At 33.6% G+C, this 13,701-nt stretch overlaps 2 protein-coding genes across 2 annotated transcripts; both read left to right on the top strand.

Annotated features, from left to right (window-relative positions):
• Positions 1 to 202: 202 nt before the first annotated feature.
• BO85DRAFT_453811 (peroxidase family protein) lies at positions 203 to 1,381 on the top strand. Its single transcript, XM_025661137.1, has 2 exons — positions 203 to 358; positions 417 to 1,381. The coding sequence occupies exons 1-2, from the start codon at positions 259 to 261 to the stop codon at positions 1,103 to 1,105; spliced, it is 789 nt and encodes a 262-aa protein (XP_025510615.1). The 5' UTR covers positions 203 to 258; the 3' UTR covers positions 1,106 to 1,381.
• Positions 1,382 to 3,712: 2,331 nt separating this feature from the next.
• On the top strand, positions 3,713 to 4,824 carry BO85DRAFT_431080 (putative isochorismatase family hydrolase). Its single transcript, XM_025658318.1, has 4 exons — positions 3,713 to 3,847; positions 3,911 to 4,227; positions 4,266 to 4,499; positions 4,567 to 4,824. Exons 1-4 carry the CDS (start codon positions 3,764 to 3,766, stop codon positions 4,655 to 4,657), a joined length of 726 nt encoding a protein of 241 aa, XP_025510614.1. The 5' UTR covers positions 3,713 to 3,763; the 3' UTR covers positions 4,658 to 4,824.
• Positions 4,825 to 13,701: the final 8,877 nt, after the last annotated feature.

The following is a 13,701-nucleotide window of genomic DNA, read 5'->3' as shown; positions in this document are numbered from 1 at the left end:
TCAAGCGTATTCGTGACCGCCATCGTTGAGCATACCCAATTCCAATCAATAAGATGGTGATAAATACGAGGCTGAACATGCAGATCAGAATGTCTGCCGTGTCGCACTGCCTCGATTTCAAATCAGTCGCTCGTACTGCGCCAGCAATGAAGTCTACTTAAACACCTGCTGCCCAGATTCGAGATCCATACTCAGCAATCGAAGACCGTACACTTTCTGACATCCTGTTTGCATTGCCCTACCTACTAAATTGTTACAATGAAGACCTATACTCTTCCACTGGTCGCATTCGCGACATTCTGTCTTGCGTTTCCCGAGCTCGGGGATCATAAATTCCAAGCCCCAGGTCCTTTCGACAGTAGGACTTCAAGCCAGTGAAGTGATATTGCTAACAGTATGCTAACAAGATATGACAGGTCGCTCACCATGCCCTGGGTTGAATGCTCTCGCAAATCACGGCTATCTTCCCCGCGACGGCAAGAACATTGACTACGACTTAATCAACAAAGCTATACAAGATGCATACGGCTGGGCGCCGGGTTCCTTCACCACCGTCGTTGACATGGTCTTCGAATTCAACATATCCACGACAAATCGTCCCAATGAGACTTTCCACCTGTTCGATCTCGCCAGACACGACACGATTGAAGTTGACGGCTCGCTCACGCGCAATGATATCTATTTCGGGGATGATGTCCACTTCGATGCTACCGTTTGGGCTCCTGTAGCCAAGGATCTGGGATTGGATGATATCCACTCGAATAGTCTGTTTGTGACGCCAGAGATAGCCGCTAAGGCTACGAAGAACCGCTACGATCTTGCAGAGAGGGTCAATCCGCAGTTCAATAACTCTGCGCTTCGACATGCGACTGAATATGGAACTACTGCGTTATATCTTCTGACCATATGGGATGGTGAGAACAACGCTGCCCCGAAATCGTGGGTCAAGGCTCTACTCGGTGAGTTTCTGGAGAGCGACTCTACAGGTTGGCAGTCACTGATAAGTGATAGGAGAGGATCGCATTCCGTACAGAGAGGGTTATCAGAAAGGGAACACGACAAAGAGCCCTCAGGCACTCGGTGCCATGACTCAGACCTTGCGTGATATAGTTGGTTGGAAGGCATGAGGGAGATTGGCATTCACAACTTCTATCAGTATCAGTATTGTATTTACGAATGAGCCGGTTGTTCTGGATAGGGGATAGTTCATCTGCTACAATAGAGGGCTCACATTGGGCGATTTCAAAAGACCTAGAGGAAAAGTCGGGCCAGGTAATACTCTCTGTGAGCTTGTTTACTCGGGATGTCACACGAACAGGTTGAAGGTAGGAGATCATGGCACTTTTGATAGATCACCAAATACAATTTCTTCGAATGACTGGTACAGATTGCCTGGTTAGTTTCTTTCTCTTTCGGGCGGGTATTCTCTAGGGATTTAACATCGAGGAGCACAGGAACGGGTTGCAATCAACGCCTCCATAGGTCATAGAAGTTATGTCATTCTATGGCCCGAGGCTGTCGATGGGAGGATGCTCTAATTGAGTTCAGCCTAGGTCATGAGAGAGGGTGTTCTCGACATCTTTTATTCGCTATTATGTATCATGAAGGTTGCATCACTGGCTTGTTGAACATCGACTTGCCTTTGTATATCCAATCATATAAATGAAGCATAAGACTTTCCGAGGATGCGTCTTGCTACTCTTCCTCGCATAAAAACCTCCAATAAGTTAAGAGAGCGGAAAGTGGTACACTGCTTATGAGAGGCTCCGTCCGTTTATCTGGCCAAGGACCCTTCAAGGTTGCGGGTTCACAATAAAAGGATAGGTCTCTCATGGCAAAGAGTGTGACTGTCTGATCTTAGGTCTGTATGGTTTATTCTTAGGGTATCAATTGTGCAACAAGACCCGGTCATATCGACCCCGACTTCCAGGTTCGCCAATATTCAAGTGCAGGCCGGTCTATAGCTAATGGTTTCTGTAGCCCTTTTCTGGCATGTTCTCGAGGCCTCACTGAACTGGTACTCTACTACCGCAACCCGCGGTGTGGTAGAGGGACGCTAATCGCACGCTGGGTGCACTCCTTCACCTCTCTGGTTTTGGCGAAAGGGCTTCCTAATGGCGGCCAACCCCCCGCCCCCCACAACACCCGTATGCCACTCCCAGCGCTCCGAGTCTGTTTACTATGAGCCTACTCACTGATCATGTGCAAAACCCGCATATCAGTCCGGCTCAGCCCTGGGGGTGGCTCCAGATTCGGTCAGCCACCGCCAGGGCCGTCGCCTGTACCGACATATCTGGTATGAATTAGTCCACGGATTGGGTAAGTTGAGTCTACAGGTACAAGATAAAGTACCAGTCATGCCGGTATGTCAGCCGTTCTAAGTCTACACTAATTTCCCTGGATGCAACTCAAAGTCCTGCAGTGAACGCTGCATGAGATCTCATCTTAGCAATCAGCCAGGAAAGGAAGGTACATAGAGATTTGGGCCCCATTGGGAACCCTCCGATACCTAGGAACACGAGACTCAAGAGCGGGTGGAATCACTTTACATTACTCTATTCCGGCTTCAGCTCCTCGGGAAATATAGTATAGCTTAGTATAGTATATTGATTGATACACAGACTGCGCAGACGGTGTCATCAGGCAGGCTCCGGCCTCTTCGACTGTGCTCCCTAACCCATGGAAAGGTAAGCTTTCCTGGTTGCAGCTGGTGCAAGCAGAGCAATATGGGTCATCCTCTCGTAATTGCAAGTCATAGCGAATTTGTGAGCCGTTTCTGCAGACAGACGCACCAGTGCTGGCAGGTGATTGCCCCCCTTAGCCTAGATTCGGGTTACGGTGAAGCGAGACCCCTGTCATGCAGGGATAGCAAAGCTGCCGACAGAGTCGCAGTCCCTCATTCTATACAAGGCCCAGCATTTCAAGCACGAGAACGTTTCTTCGTCAATTCGGAGTGACTGGCGCCGCCACTCCGTGCAGTGGGACTAGAATCGCCTTTACTCCGTAGATTGATAGCCGATTGTCCCCACATTCACCCGTCACTTCGTAATACGGAACAACTGATGCAGAATGTGAGACACACGGATGCTGCTTTAGGGATGGGTGGTTCTGCTAACCAGTAATTGAACGAATGGGGCGAGCGGGATGATATCCGGGCGGAGCAAAATGGTTGGAGAAGGAACAAGGGAGTGAAATAGGATCCATATTCCCAATGAGGGTTATCTAGAGCGTGTTAGTGCACTTTCATACGGGCTTGTTGGTTGGGTGGCAGCTCCTTCGTGAATCCACTATCAATCTAATTGGCGGGAGGTGATTGGAAGGATGTACAACTGCAGCTGCTGAGTGGGGAGCGACTTCCTCGGGGCGCCCGATTAGCACTGCCAAGCCCGGCCAGTCAGAATCCCATAAGCACTCCATAATGCATTAATAGTAAGTTAGTAACCCAGCAGCAGTACTCCGTCATAGTAGTGAGCCCCGAGAGCAGGAGCCCTAAACCCAACTCATCATAGTCACTCCAGTCCCGAGCCATCTGCAATACGAGATCCCCATCGCTTCGAGATGAGTAGATGCTTGACAATCATGACCCAATGCTGAGCATACCCTTCCATTTTTGGAGAGACCAGAGGCTTCCAGATGGTGGATGGGTGGGTATAAAGAAGTGCTCATCGCCCGGGTCAATAGAGAATCATCATAGACTCATCACTCCGAGAATCACAGCAAGCAAAGACCAAAGCCAGTCCAGCAGCACCTTCTCAGCTTCAAAATGCGTTTCAGCAACATTCTCGCAGCCTTGGCTCTTGGAGTCTCCTCGGTTCAGGCGTGGAACCGTATTGACAAGGACAATGCGGTAGGTCTTCGACAAGAACACACTCGTGCAATGAGATAATGAGTCTCTAACAATTCCCCCCAGGCCCTTCTTGTGATTGACCACCAGGTCGGTCTCACCCAGCTGGTGCGCGACTACAGCACCAACGACTTCCGCAACAACATCATTGCCCACGCCGCCATCGGCAAGGCCTTCGACCTTCCCACCATTTTGACCTCCTCCTCCGATACTGGCCCCAACGGTCTTCTTCTCAAGGAGATCACCGACATGCACCCCAACGCCACTTTCGTCCGCCGTCAAGGTGAGGTCAACGCCTGGGACAATGCTGAGTTCCGTGCTGCCGTCAAGGCTACTGGCAAGAAGCAGCTGATCATCGGTGGAATTGTCACTGAAGTTTGCAAGTCATCCTCTACCCATGCCGATATGAGCCCATCTGGAGGCTAATTATCCCAGGCACCGCTTTCTTGGCTCTCTCCCTGATCGATGAGGGCTACGAGGTGTATGCCAACACCGAGGCCAGCGGTACATTCGATGCCAAGCTCGCCATCGATGCCAACCGCCGCATGGAGAAGGCCGGTGTCACGCTGATGGGTATCTTCGCCATTGTCTGCGACCTCATGCGCGACTGGCGCAACACCCCCGGCTTGAACGAGCTCCTCCCCTGGTTCGACCAGTAAGTTTTTTTTCTTTCTGCATGAACTGATCGGATTTATGTTATTTGGTGCTAACCACCCCTGCAGGTATCAGTTCGCTTACGGTCTGGTTGCTCGCCACCACGCTGGTGCCATTCTCAACGGTACCCTGTCTGCTGTCGAGGAGACTCTGATCTAAACCTTATCCGCCACTCGGGCACTCCGGGCCTGATGGCCTGTAGAGCACATCTGGAGATGGTGGCTTTTGCCCTTGGTGGGTATCCGACCGCAGCCCCCTTGTCAAGATAAGCCTCGGATTTGGTTCTAGTGGCTCTCGCTGTGGTCTTGGGTGTTCGAACTATAGTGCAGTCTAGTAATAGAAAACTGACGGAATTTTTGAATAATTCGTTCGATGACAGCTGACAGCTAACTCACTGATGTCTATGTAGTAAATCTGTAAGCCAGGGTCGGGATCCATTGTCAAGTAGTCTAAGGGACTCTTCACACCCTTTTGATCCACTCAGATTCCCCCCCTAAAGATGCTATCATCTAATTATGACACCAGTCTGGGTACTCAACTCTTGCAATTTGTTCAATAGCAAACGCAATTGAATGCATAGCCCGGAACGAATGTAGCGCTTGTTTCTTTGCTTAGGTCACTTATATTGCTTGAATCTACAACCTCACGAATGGGCGGCATTATTGCTGTTTGACGGTCCAAAGTTTGAGCAAACTGACGGGATACCATTCCACAGCACCTGATGTCACATTGCCACAAGGGCTGGCAAATTTGATTAATGACTTGTCTAATTTCTTCAGGGTTAGATACTGATGAGGCTGTCCAGTATCTCTTGACGGGCACAAGCAAATCGAATTGCCACATTATGGACCGACAATCTTACAACTAATTTTAAGAGTCCAATCCTTCGCAATCTGAGGCTAATTTCATCTGTAGTCCATCCGTCACCATGCATCTTACTGTACCCTTTAGGAGTGAATGCTCCAGTACTTGCATTCGAGCTAACCGCTCGGCTAACTGGTAAAATACTAGCATTCTGAGTCAACAGACTCAGAACGCGCACACTTATAAGCTTGTTAGGTGAATGTGAGCGGATTCTCACAATATATACTCAGTGAACTAACAGTAGCAAGGGGCGAGCACTAAAACGGAAAGGGAGAGAAAGCCATTGACCTGACAAAGAATTAGGTACATATGTGGTTAAAGTAACACTGGTAAGATAAAGTCATTCACTTAAGGGTTAGTAGTCATCCAATATCGGGACTAGCCTGAGCTTACAGTAAATACCAGATGCAGTTACTCCCATTATAGAAAGTACATTCTGATGTCCTCCTCCGCCACCCAGTGCAAATGTATATAGTCTCTTACCCCACGGTGACTCCATCACGCTTTGATGAATCATCCATTGAAGATGTCTATCATCATGGTTGGCCAGATGTGTGTGCAAGTAAGACACAGTATCTAATCTTAATTTATTAAAAATAAATATCAGAATCTTAATTATAAAAGAAAAAGAATATTAAAAATTAAATTTATATATTTTATATTAGTCTCTTCTAGATTTGTTCTTTTCTTTTAGAATTATTTATAATTTATACTTTAAACTGTTTAAAAATAATAACTATATTCTAAATAATTATATAATTTTAATAACTCTACTTATTACCTATTAATTATTTATTGAATAATAATTAAATAATTTATAAGATTAGGCGGCCCTTCTTATAATATTATATCAAAATTTTTTTAAGAATTAAAAATTCTAACTTTATATAGAATAACAGGGATGAGCAGATCTAATTATTAAATTATTTCATTATTATTTATATTATTAGTAAGATAATAAAATAATTATAACTTAATTAATATTAATTAACTAGTCTCTGTATATTATAGATAATAATATAAAAGAAATAATATATATAATTAAATATTTAAAAACTAAAAATAAAATTATTAAATATTATATAATCAAGATAATAGCTTATCTATCTTTAAAAAATACTTATTCTAATTTATATCCAGTTATATAAATAATATAATAAATTATAATTATAAAATAATCTTATCTACTAGCTTACCTAAGCAGTATCCATCCATCTTCTGGCCACGTTTAAGCCACACACCGGGAGGTTAGTAGTTAGATAGGTGACCACCAGCAAATCCCTTCTGTTGTATGTATTTTTCTCTTTTTGCTTTTCTTTTTTCTACCCAACTTTCTTCTCTATGTGGTCTAACAAATGAATTTCTTATACTCAAAGACTGAGTGACGTAAATGGTGAAACAGCGGTGTGTTACAGACCCCTGCTAGTTGACCTGCTAGTAAGGCGGACTCGCTAGGCAGAAAGCGCCGATAAAGACAGTGCTTGAATAAACAGAAACTCTTATCAAGGAGAATTCCAGATTACTCTTATAATATCCGGAACAGCTATATATTATATAACTATGGATATATAGGATAATACACGAACGGGTATATAATATATAATATATAGTATATAGAAAGATATACCACTTAATATACAGAGGATAAGATATATAAAAATACTTATTTATATATTTAATTAATCCTGTTCTTCGTGTTTAATCTATATTATCTTTAAGTAATCTATCCTTGGAAGCTTAATAATATAATACTTATCTATATTTACTTACAGATAACTGCATGATATTATCTAGTCTTATTTCTCTTCTTTTATTCAAGACCAGTACCTTAAATAAACTATCAGTCTGATATTATCTTAATCTAGTTTAATAGTATATATACCAGTAAAAGCTAAGCTAACAGGAATAGAAAAATAATCCTAGGGTTTAATATATTAAACACTGTCAGTATAAGTATTATTAATTATAACTATCTATTATATTAATAACTCTTAATACACCACACACCTCACCGCAGGGCTCAAATACCAGTGAAGAAGAATAATAATAATAAATATATATATTAATAGCATAGAAGTTAATAAGAATAATTAATTAGTTACAGAAAAATATCAGTGTTTTAAAATAATAAAACCAGTAGTTTAAGAGGCGCTTGACAGCTAAATCTGTTAAAATCTAATTATTAAAACTATTTAACAGCAGTTAATCAAAGCTTAGGGCTTTTATAACCCAATTAGACTTGTATCTTAATATTAACTAAAAAAAACTCTAAAATAAGATTAATAAGATCTTTTTTATATTTATCTACTTAACCAGAACAGCATTCAGTTAATTCAAATCATATATCTGTGATTACCAGAAAAAGCTAACAGAGAATTAGGATAATAATACTAAAACTATCTTTTCTAGTTATAGCAAATTTAAAGAATATCTCAAATAAATATTTAGAGATATTAACACTATATATAATATTGAATAAAAGCTATAGTAACTCAAGCAAACCAAATCAATATCTAAGTATATCTCTAAATTCCAGCAGATCATCAGTCACCTGGATTAGAATAATAATATATATATCTTATAATTCAAAAAAGAACTTAAAATAGAAATCTAAGAAAAACTTATTTAATAGAAATAACTAAAAATATTATAAAAAATAATCAAGATAATAGTTAAGATTAATAATAAGTTATACAACTTTAATATAAAACAGAAGAAAGACTAATAAATTAATAAATCTATATCTCAACAGAACAGCCAGTAGGATTATAAGATTAATAATAAGTAATTAGTACAACCTAGAAGCCTGAGATATAAGAATTCTTATAAATTAAAATTAATAGAACTGGATATAACACAGTATCAGACTTAATTAAACAGAATTTCTAAGAAAAAGCTTAAAAAACATAAAAAAAACTACTTATACTTCAACTGCAGCAAGACAGGCTATTAGTTAAAGAATTATAAATAAAAATAATAATAATCTCAAAAACAGCTAAGAGCTACTGATAAAAACCAGGTTAAAGAAGCCTATAATATCACAGAAATCTAGATAAAAACTAAATTATTAAGTAATAAGAAGCTATAAGCCATATAATAAGAATAATTATTAGTGCCAGTAAGCAGGGTATACTAGGACTAGTTAAAATAATAAATTAATATAGATAAACTAATAATACTAATAAAGCTATAAGAAACTTACTAATTATCCGAACCATTTAATTGGCCCGCGAAGATTGATAATAATAATAAGCTAGCTCTAGAAAATAAATATTCTGATATAATTTAGAATAAGTTTAATTCTTTGAATAAAGAGTATAGTACTTAACTAGAAGATTTTAAATCTAGTAAGAAAAGACTTAGTAAGATATTTAATATCCCAGAAAAATCTCTATTAGAAACCAGTAAACCATGCCTAACATAACAAGATAAAGATAAAGAAAACCAAGAAAATAATAAAAATAATATCTTTTACTAATTAAATTATATTATAAAAGAGTTTAAAGAGAATCTGGCATAATTCTACCTAGAATTCAAGGAAATTATACAGTATTATCTATATTAAGATCTAAAATATTGGGAAATACAGAACAAAGATTAAAGATTATATCTATAAAAATATTTCTATTACCCAGAATTTTATCTAATATATAAATAAGATAATATTAATTATTACCATCATCTATTCAAAGTCAGCTGGAAGATAAGAGTAGCTGGACTAGATCCTTAATATAATTATAAAAAATACCTGTATAAACACTTCAAGAAAAACAAAAAATAATAAAAATATAATAAATTTTTTTAAATTATATATTATATAGATATATACTCTTTATACTATAATCAGAAATACATCACAAAATACTGACTAAAGATACTGGAAGTAATAGAAACCAGAAATAACCATTATCTATATCTTAACTTTGGTTATTTATATATAAGATATAGATAATATCTATATTATGATACAATACACTGGATAATATACTTTAATAATTAGTATATAATATATTATATAATAAAAATAGAAAATTCAAGATTTTTATAAAGATACCTAAAGCTACTAAAGCCCAATTAGTTAAACTAATAATTAGTAGTTATTAAATTAGAAAAATATCTGAAGATCCAGGTAGTTATACTAAAATAACCAGCTTAAGTATTAATAGATTCTGGTATAACTAGAAACTTTATAAATCTATAATTCATGCAGCAACTGGAAATATTTAAAAAATAGAAAAAAAAACCAGAACCAATTACAGGACTAAATAGAGAGAACCTGGAAACTTTTATATTAATAGTTAAGTTAGAAACCGTGCCTATGGCTGTAATAAATTATTTTAAATATATAGATTTTAATATAATATTATTAAAATAATATAATATTGTATTAGAAATTCTATGACTCAGGAATCATAACTTATAAATTAATTAAAAAACTGAGAATCTCTAATTCATAAATTATAATTACCTAAGATAATATTATCAAGAACTAGATATAAAATCTAGATCTGTACAGTCTATTACATAATATAAGATTAAAACAAGAACTAAGCAATCTATAGAAAAATTAAAGATATTATAAAAGCCTAGCACGCCAGGCACTATAAAAAACTTAGAGAAAAGTAATATTTCAGAAATTATAAAATAAATATTAGCAGTAATAAAACTATCATAGATTAATAAACTAGTATATTTATTAGAATAAATACTAAATATACTACAAGAATACTATAAGCTATGTTTAAGTAATATTAATAAAGATTAGACTTATACACACCGAGCCATAAGGCTAGAGAATCAAAAACAAGAACTTAAGACTAATAATATAAGATAACAGGAAACTTATATACAGAAATATAAATTTAATAATATAAGTCAAGAAACTTAAGACAGACAGGGATCTAAGTACATTAATATAAGATTAAAGAATTTATAGAAACTCCTAGCTATAACCAGAAACAACCCATGTATCTTATCATAGTATAAAAGATTTAAAAACCTATTTAAACAGCTAGAATAATCTAAATTATCTTAATACAGAAAACATGACCACACTATCCTTATTAAGAAAGGAAAATTATTAATATACTAAAAGATTTATCTAATATCCAAAAAGGAATCATAAGTACTATAAGAATATATTAATAATTAATTAGCTAAAAATAATATTAAATTATTAAAGTTATCTACAGGATATGGTATTCTTTTTATACTAAAAAAGAACAGCAGTCTATAATTATATATAGATTACCAACCACTCAATGCAATCATAATCAAGGACTGATACTCTTTATTTTTAATCTTAGAAATCTAAGACAAGGTATAAGGAGCAAAATGGTTTACTAAGCTTAATATCATGGATATATATTATCGTATACATATCATGGAAGGTGAAGAATGGAAAACCATATTCAGAATAAACAATATATTAATAAGATACTGGGAGAATACCTCAACAGATTCATGATTACTTACTTAAATAATATCTTAATCTTCTCAAAAACCAAGAAAGAACATATAAAATATATAAGACTTATATTATATAAACTATATCTATATTACTTATAATGTAAACTAAAGAAATACAAATTCTATATACAGGAAACAGAGTTTCTAAAATATTAGATATTTATAGAGAGAGTCTACACTGAGTAAACTAAAATATAAGTTATTAGAAACTAGTCTTAATTTAAGAATCTGAAAGAATTTTAATAATTTATTAGACTAGTTAATTACTATTAATAATTTATAGACAGATATGCTATCCATATAATACTATTATTTAAACTTATAAAAAAAATACAAGAGTTCAGATAAGAAGAACCGCAGTAGTATATATTCAAAGATATTAAATATTAACTTATTATATCACTAGTGCTAGTACAGCATAATCCAGAAAAGAAAATAACTATCAAAACTGATATATTAAATTATATTATTAATATATATATAACACAGCTAGGAGATAACAGAAAATCCAGATTAATCATATTTTACTTAAGAAAGTTGGTTCAGGTAAAACTTAATTATAATATTTATAATAAAAAATTACTAGCTATAGTAGTAGCATTTAAATAATAAAGAGTCTATCTTAAAAAAATAAAATATATTATTATTATAAAAATAGATTACAAGAACTTGACCTACTTTATAATAACTAAAGAGTTAACTAGAAAGTAAATAAGATAAATAAAAATCTTATTATAATATAATTTCTGTATTATATACTACAAAAAAACAAAAAATAGATATACAGATATACTAAGTCACAGACTAGACTATAAAATAAAAGAAAAGATTATCAAACCAGCTATTCTAAAATAGAATAAAAACAGGTTAATCAGCTATAATAAAACTAACCTTACAGTAATATTAAAGATTAATAGTAATCTAACTAGATAATTAGCTAATATTATTAAAGAAAATAAGATACTTTAAGAAATAAGCAGGAGCTCACCAGAAAAGATTATTATTAATAAAAAAGAATTAATTTACTTTTATAAACTAATCTTTATACTAACCAGTATAAAGGCACAAATCATAGCTATATATTATAATAAACTATTTAAAAAATACTTAGGAATCAAAAAAACTATAGAACTAATTATTAGAAATTATTATATCCTGAATCTCAGATAAAAAATACATAATTATATTAGATAATATAAGATATATATTAAAGATAAGTTTATAAGATATTAATCCTATAAATAAATATAAATACAGGAGATACTATAATAGCTATAAAAATAGATAATAATTAACTTTATTAGCCCATTATCTGGATTAAAAAAATATAATATTATTATAGTCATTACTAACTATTTTATTAAATATATCTATCTTATACCAAGCAAAACGACAATAACAGTAATACAGATAATAGAATTATTTTTAAAAAATATTATTATAAACTACAGAATACTAAAGTATATTATATCAGATAAAAATAAGCTATTTATCTTAAAGTTTTAGAGATTACTCACAGATCTTATAGAAATTAAAGAATAAATAATAATAATTTATCACCCATAAATAAACAGATAAATAGAAAGGATTAACTAAATAATTAAGTAATACTTAAGATACTATATTAATTATTAATAAGATAATTAGACAGACCTGTTACCTATAACATAGTTCTTATATAATAATATTAATTACTTAATAATTAGAGTCTTATTATTCTATACTAATTATAATTACTATTTAAGATTTCTGGAAATATTATTAGGAAAGTAATCAGTTACTAGTATAGTTAAAGATATTATTATATTCACAGGACATATACACATCCAGTTATTCTGAAATATTAAATTTATAAATTTATAAAATAAAATCTACTACAATTACCAGCACGGGAAGAAACCTAATCTAAAAAAAAAGAGAAAGTATTTCTGTTTTACTAAAATATTAAGATAAAATAACTAAGCCAGAAACTCAACCATTATAAACTAGGATTATTTATTATTAAAGAAAAGAAAAGACCAGTTAATTACAAGCTAAGACTACTAAAATTAATAAATAAAATTTATCTAGTATTTTATATCTCATTGTTAAAACCTGTACTAAAAAATACTAAAATTATAGAAAATATAGAAATTAATAACAATATTAAATAAGAATATAAAGTTAAGAGGATCCTGGACCACAAGAAAATTAATAATAAATTATATTATTTAATAAAATAGAAAGATTATAATATCTCAAAAAATATATAGAAACCTATCAAGAACTTGATAGATTATTATTAATTTATAGAATAGTACCACCAGCAGACAGGTTAAAGTTTATCTAAAAGAAAGAAAAATCAACCAATTAAATCAGACTAAAATTATCTGATATAGTAGTAAGTTAAATAATATTATACTTATCAGTTAAATACTCCAGCTCTCAGAGATTTTCAGTACTTAAAAAATTCTTCTTATTTAACTACTCTAATATATTCAAATCATGATCTAATATCTGACTACCACAATTCTTTAAGAACTGTTAATACTTTTATAAATAAATAATTTTTACTATTACCTAATTTATCTTTTTAAAATATTATATAAACTGCTTTTAGGCCACCTCAAGATCAGCCATAATCTTTTATTTACTTTATTTAAACTTATCCTATTTTTAATCACTATAAAACTATTTTTTATATTTATAACTATACAAGATATAAGTTAAATATTTCTTATTTTAAGCAGTCAAACTCATGATACAAATCTTATCTTAAATAAAACAGAAATTATACAAAATATTAATAGAATGACTGGAGCTTTTAATCTTATTAATTAAATACTTATTATCAGTATATTTATTATACTTCAGCATATTAACCCATCCTG

The sequence above is a fragment of the Aspergillus piperis genome (assembly GCF_003184755.1).
Source record: "Aspergillus piperis CBS 112811 unplaced genomic scaffold BO85scaffold_29, whole genome shotgun sequence".
NCBI lineage: Eukaryota > Fungi > Ascomycota > Eurotiomycetes > Eurotiales > Aspergillaceae > Aspergillus > Aspergillus piperis.
The sequence above is the reverse complement of the archived record's forward strand: the minus strand, read 5'-3'. Positions and strand labels throughout refer to the sequence as shown.